General features: G+C 41.5%; 1 protein-coding gene across 2 annotated transcripts in view; it reads right to left on the bottom strand.

The window, feature by feature from the left end:
• MTOR (mechanistic target of rapamycin) overlaps nucleotides 1–7,829 on the bottom strand; it is a 64,604-nt gene that overhangs the window by 15,703 nt on the left and 41,072 nt on the right. For both annotated transcript variants that reach the window (XM_017741168.1, XM_008639003.2), the window contains 4 exons: nucleotides 6,169–6,246; nucleotides 5,680–5,787; nucleotides 3,270–3,395; nucleotides 2,507–2,638 (listed from right to left, as the gene is read on the bottom strand). In XM_017741168.1, the coding sequence (XP_017596657.1) occupies nucleotides 2,507–2,638; nucleotides 3,270–3,395; nucleotides 5,680–5,787; nucleotides 6,169–6,246 (444 nt within the window). The remainder of the gene's footprint in view (nucleotides 1–2,506; nucleotides 2,639–3,269; nucleotides 3,396–5,679; nucleotides 5,788–6,168; nucleotides 6,247–7,829) is intronic.

Genomic DNA, 7,829 nt, shown 5'->3' with positions numbered 1-7,829 from the left:
GGGAAACCGAGAGGCGGGAGTTATAACAAAGAACCAATGAACAACCGAGTAACCGAGAATTTTCCCAGACCAGGGGAGGTGGCTTGTACCCGGGCACCGCCTGGGGGGTGTGGCTTAGGCTTCTGAGCCGCCCATCGACCCACCCTCTGAGTCTGCCTCTTCAGGAAACTCGATCCAGGGGATGGGCTGGGATTGATTGGCATCATGCTGCCCCAGACCCACAGTGGGCTGGGTCACAGAAACAATTAACGTTTGAGTTGCTTCAACAAATTGAAGTCTAGATTTCTCCTAAGGTTATTGAAGAAGTACAAATGTGCATTGCTCCTTTGCCAGAATACATAGGGCAGTAGTGCTAAAGCAACTTGCACTACCAAATTCTGAGGGAAAAAATATTTTTAAAATTCCTTGGAAAGAATTCTGGGGTAGGAAAACCCAAAATTAAAGATTTAAGAAAAAAGTATGCACACTTCACTGGAAAGAACTAAGACTAAAGCTCCTGCAATCTGCAAGGTAATTTCAGGTTAGGAACTGCAGAATATGCTGTTAGAAGCCTAATTTACTTCTGCGAATCTATAGGAATGAGGTATGTTAGAGATACGAACCACCTGAGCTCAAATGCCTCATCTATCCCTTTCAAATGTCAGCGTGCACAACTCCGTGGTGAGGAAAAAGGGTATTAGCCCAGGGTGAAAAAAAAAAGAAAGGATCATACTCTTAACATTAACGTGGTGTATTCCACAGCTGGTAACCTAGATAGAAGGGACGGGGGGGGGGGGGTAACAATCTTATAAATAGTGATGCTAGACATCCATTAAAAATAGAGAAAATATATTGCCAAACAGTATCAGCGCAGAATGTTATCTTTTTATTATGTGCCCCTCTCATATCTAAATACACGCAACAATCTGTTCTTCAGTTTCCATTAATACTGAAAACGGATCGCCAAAAACGACACATGGAGCACTTAAGACTGAAAGCAGTAAGTCTTCCAGAACAACTGAATTCCTAAGTTTTTATGCAGCCTTTTTATGGGATATGGCTTAGAACACAGCTGCTGGCAAAGGTCCTTGTTAGAAGAAATGTAATAGGGTTTACTTATCCATTTTTATCTGTTGTTTGAGAAAAGACTGTCGTGGAGCTCTGCAAGTGCTGTGTGGTTGGTTTCCTTCTAGATGCCATCTTTTTTCCTGCTGGATTTGGCAAGTGCCAAGATGGCAGTCTGAAAACATTTTAGACCAACAGAGGAACCTTGAACTGCTCAGCTAGAAAAAATGCTCATTTCCCACCATACCAGCCTACATCAGCAGCTTATTACTTAGGATACCAAATGAAGTGAACACACACAGTTACATAAAACTACACACATCACCAGGTGTAACTATGTATTATTTATCTATTTTGGTATCAGTTTTCCCCCATTTTCATGGACTCCACCTATTCTTGCATCAGTTAATTTTAGACATGTTCTCCCAGCCCCTTAATCTTTGTGCCTTCTCTCATTCTGCTTTCCACAACTGCATCAGTGTCCTGCACCATGTCCATCTATTTCTTGATCACAAGTCAAACACCGCAAAACACGGTTTCCCTCACAGAGGCAGGCAAAGACCCCACATACTTCTGGGGTCATTTACTGAAGAAGGTAAGAGGCAATTTCGCTGTTTTACAGAGCCAACAGAACCGGGCCTCAGCAACAGCTCCTCTTGCCTTTTTAATTCAAATAAAGAATAGTTAGGTCATGGCAATGTTCCCACAGTAATGGCTCTGCTCCAGTGCTGGCAATCCCAAAGGCAGAAAAAATAAAAAATACGTGGCAGAACATGAGGATAAATGGAGGCTTTAATGTACATTAAAAAAAAGATAACTTATCCAGTCTGAAGCTTATTGGATTTGATTATGTAAATTCTCCCTGTGCTGCAATGTCAAAAACATTCACCCTGGGCTCTCTGGAGCCAAATTGTTCCCATGACAGAAGCCCCTGTACTTTCCAGTTCTTTCAGTTAGAAATTTCCAATAATCTCTTTAGTAAAAATCAGTTCTGCTCAGCAACTAAGTGCAAACTGTTCAGGACACTTCTCAAACTGGTAATAACCCACCCTTTACTTCCCTCTTTCAGCATGTAACCCTGACCACAGGTACAGTGTAGAGACTTGGCAATCAGAACAGTGGATGAAAAATAAAGTACCAAACCTACACAGGACAAAAGAGCTACTACTGACCATTAATCTTGGCTACATCCTTTGGGTACCAGCTACTGGTTTAGCAAAAATACTCTTTCTATGTATGAAATAAAATTAGGGCCAGGTTTTCTCTGCCTTACAGAGTTTTAAAGGAAAAAACCAGCTTACAATCTGAATAACAATAAGGAAAGGAATTAGTTACTCTCTTTTAGGGGAGCAAAAGTAAAATCTCCAGCCTTGCCTTTGTTCTGTGGGGAACATGAAGAGCTATTGTGTATGGCATTTCACAAAACCTGAGCAGTGAAACAGAGCGCTGTGTTCTCCTGTACCTTACGGGCGCTCTTCCACATGTGCTTCATGTACGCATAAGTCACTTGGGGATGGACTGTTGGCAGTGGGTGATCCAGCTGTCGAGATGGATCTACTCCCAAGAGCAGGACAAGAGTCTTATGGGCCAAAGCCTGGAGAAAGTGGCAAAGACAAAAAGCAGGTTAAAACAAGCTCATTGTTACCTCCAGCTCATATTGCTTCAGAATTGCCCAACACTAAAAAAGTACATCTGACCCTCCAGATACAACACAGACACAGCAGACTCCCTGGACTCATGAGAATACCACATGATAAACCTTATGTCTTCCTTTGGATCAGAGCATTAGATTCTCATTTCAGAAACCAGTAGAAAGTGTAAAGTCTCTGTTTAAAAGTATTTGGCAATAAATTTTGTGGTGACTGTTAAAATAGAACTCTAATGTTTAACAGTAACATCACATTCTAGATGCTCTAGCAGAGAGAGCTATTATAATAATCTCCAGTGCTGCATAAAAACTTACAGTTATAGCATGCAATAAAAAAATTGGCTCAGGGGTTCTCATGTATAATACCAGTCCCACAAAAATAACCTTGGCTACAAGCATGAACTCTATGTTGGTTACAATTTTAGCATTTCAACAATTTCTGACTAGTTTCTTCCTCAGAGGAGAGCCCATACCACCTGGGCAATGAAAGCATTTAGGAATGCTCAAGGTTGAAGCAGCACAGCAAAGCAAATTGTCCGAAAACTTGCTGAAGAGGACAGAGCCTGACAATGCTCACCAGCCTCCCACTCTTGCCACACAAGCTGGCATACTTGAGCCAAGTTCTCATGTCCTCATGAGGATTCACAACAAGAGATCGGACCATCAATATTCTTTGCCAGTCTTCCACGATTCGCTGACAGCCCTGAGAGGAAAAAGAAGGGAGAACTTACTAGTGTTTGGTCTCCAGTGTACTGCACAGAGCCTTGATTCAGAATCTGAAGGGACTTCCATCAAGAGAGAGAGTTCTGTGCCCATAATTCACAGCAGACTGACATTACAGAATCACACAGAATCACAGAATGAACTAGGTTGGAAAAGACCTTTAAGATCATCTAGTCCAACCTATGATCTAACACCTCCTCATCAACTAAACCATGACTCTGAGTGCCACGTCCAGTCTTTTTTTAAACATGCCCAGGGATGGTGACTCCACCACCTCCCTGGCAGACAATTCCAGCACACAATCACTCTTTCAGAGAAGAATTTTTTTCTAAAGTCTAACCTAAACTTCCCTTGGTGCAGCTAAAGACCGTGTCTTAAGGAACTGTCTATTTCTTTAACACTGCAGTGCATGAAGAAGGTTCAGTCCCTAACTCTCACAATCTGCAAGCAGCTCACTGCTTGCAGTCTAACGATATCCTCTAATGGAAAAAGGAGAAAAGCTCCTAAAGCTGAAATGCATCCAAAAATCAAGAAAGCTCTTAGTACAATTCCACAGTGAGTCAAAGTGCCTTCCAAAGTACCTTCTCAACCTATTTTTGGTTTAAATATCAACATGGAAATGGTAGAAAACCAAATGGTTGCAAAGATATTTTTGTTACTGCCCTTTTCCTTGCATGTATTGCTTTTGGAGGCTGGCACCTCTAAACTGGTTTTCTGCCAGAAACTGCAGCTTCAACTGCTGTGCTGCTTGTGAAAGCATTGTTTGGTTCTTGTCTGTCTGATGGGAGAGGCACAACACTGTCAGAGCAGGATGAGTCTGTATTTCAAACATTCAAGGACGCTACAGAGAAGTAGAATTGTGGAAGGGACCATAGCAACCAAATCCATGGTGCTTTATATAGTGGCCAAGTACAGGGTAACAGTGATGTTCCAAAGTTTCTATTCAGCCAGCGACTACTTAGTTTTGAGGTAAATAAGAGATTTTCCAGTGGCAGCAAGGACCTTAGCACCAAAGAAGTTATTCTTTCCCTTTTTCCCCCAAGTTGAGGGCTGGGAAGGCAAAGCTTGTTTCCTAACACCCAAATAAACTTCTTCCAATAGGCATTTAAAAAATTATTAAAAACCAGCTATAAAACGTTAAAGAACTGTATGTACTGCTTTCAGGACTATAAAAAGCTGTATTCAGACATTACACTTCCTGCCACTTCATCTTTCTACCCCAGTGGACTGGGCCTGAGCTTTTCCAGACAGGAATGCAGATTGGAGACTAAAAGCTTTGTCACAGTTTCCCAAACAGCTAAAAAATACACAGCAGGCTTTCATAAGGTGGCAGATTATAGCAGTCCCAGTGAAGAACTCTGCACAAAAGTTCTTCCTCCAGGCAGCATTTTACCTTAGTTACGCCCTTTTCGTCTTTTACCCCCTTCTCTTGCAGAAATCACCTCTTTGAACAGTATTCCTGTATGTACTACTGCATCTGAGGATATTCACTTTCACTGTAGGGATGCCTCTTATAAGGAAATAGTGTCAAATATTTGTCTGATTTAAATTTTCAGAGGTACTTTGGATTTTTGATGTCTAGAGTAAGAAAGGCACAAACTTCTCTTTCAATACAGGAAAATCAACATTGCTAAAGGTCTCTTCTGAAAGGTCAAGGTTAATCATAGCATCATTTAAATTGGAAAACATCTTTACGATTATCAAATCCAACCAGAAACCTAACACTGCCACTGCACCACTAAGCCATGTCCCTAGGTGTAACAAATCAGCTGGAAATGTTCTTGTAAGACGCCCAAAAGGAACAGAATAATCTTTTATTTTACAAGCATGTGAATTCTCTGACCAGTTTTCTAGAATTTGGAGAGAATTCACTTCTTAAAATGCAGCTAGCCAGGTAAAAAGTTCAAACTAGCCTGATCCAAACCAGTATTTCCAGATGTAATCCACTATTGAGATAAGCAGCCTTGGAGATGTTACTAGTGTCTCTCTTCTGTATACATCTATTTCAAGGCTTAGTTCACCCTTTTAAAGTGTCATATCAGGACCTCAGGAACATTAACCTGGAAAAAAAAAAAAGCCCAAACCAAAACCCCAGACAACCAGGAAAAGCACAAAGGAGATGGAGCATGCAGCCATGTGAGTGTGGATGTTACTGGGATGGAGAGAGACATGGAAGGATTTACTGAGCCACCACACTGATTTAAAAGGAAGCTCTTCATGCCAGCCCATTGGCATCTCCATCCTTGACCTTTACATGGATGTACCTGCAGTCTTTCCCACCAGATCTGGCGGATGATCTCACGGCGTTCTGGTACAAGTTTATACTGGATAACCTCTTCCAGCTCTGACAGCATCTGGCAGGATACCATAGCCTGAAGGAAAAATTCACATTCCATCCCAATCACTACAGAACAAATCTATAATTAAGGAACAGTGTTTTGGCATCAAAATCTTAAAATACATAGGCTGCCCAACAGATAAAGGACCAACTGCTATATATTGGTACCTAGACGACCTGCTGATTCAAACTCCCTAAATGTCAATTTTTATTTCTTTTGAGGGGGTAGAGCTCACTTCACTTTTAGTTTGTCCCAAAGCTGCTCCTGCAAAGCTGTATGTCTTGTCTGACAAAAGCCATTTAGCTTGTGGGCGTACATAGGTCTTGAGACAAGCACTACTCTGAAGTTTTATGCACATTTTAGAGACGGTCTGAAGCAGCAATGAAGGGAATGAAGTCTGAGAGCTACACTTACCCCGTAGGCTCGACTGTAACTCTCTCCTGCCATGGCAGTCAGCTCAGCATCCAGCAGGTCTCTGGCTTTGTCGATGCACTGAAACAGAACAAAATATTGGGGCAAAGGTAGTGTGTTTCATCTAGAGTCAACTGTTGACACTGCTGTTCAGCTGTTTCATCTCATGGACAAAGCTGGCATTGTTCCAACTCTCGAACAAGAACTAGGAAAGGATCTTATCAACAGAAAGATTTGACAGGAAAACAGTGTCCAGGGCATATATAGGGGGAGTCAAGGTGTCTTGGGGTGACTTTATGATGTGTATCCCATATCACTGCCGTATGCCCAGAAATTAACTTTATGCCTTTCTATGCCTCTAAATTGAGCCTGAGAGGGGGAAGGAAAAACTGAGCAAAACTTTTTCAAAGCAGTTTGCAGCTTGTTCAAGGTCACACAGAGATAGCAACTTTTGCCCAGCTGCGGCAGGCGAGGGAGGAAGCACCCGGCTTGCTGTTTCCCGAGTCAGTTTTTTGGCCAGTGGTTCAGCTTCTTTTTCTCCAAAGAGAGACTGAGAGTTGAATTTTTTTCCCTTCCCTGGAATTTCGGATTTTCTCCCTTTTCCACTGGACTGCTCAATATTAGAACACATCGGGAGGACTTTCCACCAAGCGCAGAGGGCCTGGCCCTGGGCCAAGCCCCAGCTCTGAGGAGACCAAAGGGAGGACTTTAACACTTTCCCAGGTTTTTTTCTCCACAGCGAGAGATTTTATTATTTAGCATTATTATCCTTTTCCCGTGTGTTTGCTAAATAAATAGTTTTTAGCTCTTTCACTTTCCTTTGAGGAAAATTTATTTTCCCTGAACCTGGTGGGGGAGGGGTGGTGACCTGCCTTCTCTCAGAGGATATATTTCTAAATTTGGCCAAACTGGAACACAAGGGAGCTTCATTCATCACCTGCACAGTTTGAAGTTTGTCTTCCTACAAAATCAAAGTTTGCAGTATTTCTAATCCTACTGTCATTGTAGAGATCATCATAAACATCATTTGTAGAGGAAAAGTTCACATTTTAGTGCATGAGAGTTGGTTACAAAAAGGAGCCTCAAGAAATGAGCCTCTTGATACCATACAATGAAAGAAAATAGCTTTTGTTGTTTTACATAACCCAACAGGATTTTATGAATTTTACAGGACAGCAAATTCCATGTCTCATCCTCAAACTAAGACAGGCTCTTCAAGCATGAAATAAATCCTGCTCTAGTTCTAGTCATTATATAATCTCTCACCTATAGCTTTTCCTGTTCAAAATGTTAAAGGTTAATCACAAACTCTACTCTTGTGAATGCCTGGTTAATTTTACTGTGCACATCACCCAAAAATTTATGTACGGGTTTTGACAGCACAGATTGAATTACTCCTTTATCTAAGTTGGCAAGCCAGCACAGAATTCTGAGAAATGGGACTTGAGCTTCCTTGGAAAGTAAACAACACGTTTCACATGTACAGAGTCGCTCTGCAAATCTCTGTGACAAACAAGCATTATCAATACAGCTCTGTTTAATAGACTCATTCCTTGTCTTGGTATCTCAACCTAAGATTTAAGATTTATCAATGCTACCAGAAAAATTACAGTTATTGTACATGATACATATGAGCACTTCACCGAAACAGCTGTAAGAGAAAG

This window comes from Corvus brachyrhynchos, unplaced genomic scaffold, assembly GCF_000691975.1.
Source record: "Corvus brachyrhynchos isolate BGI_N302 unplaced genomic scaffold, ASM69197v1 scaffold738, whole genome shotgun sequence".
In the NCBI taxonomy this organism is placed as follows: domain Eukaryota; kingdom Metazoa; phylum Chordata; class Aves; order Passeriformes; family Corvidae; genus Corvus; species Corvus brachyrhynchos.
This window is presented reverse-complemented; position numbering and strand designations above follow the sequence as displayed.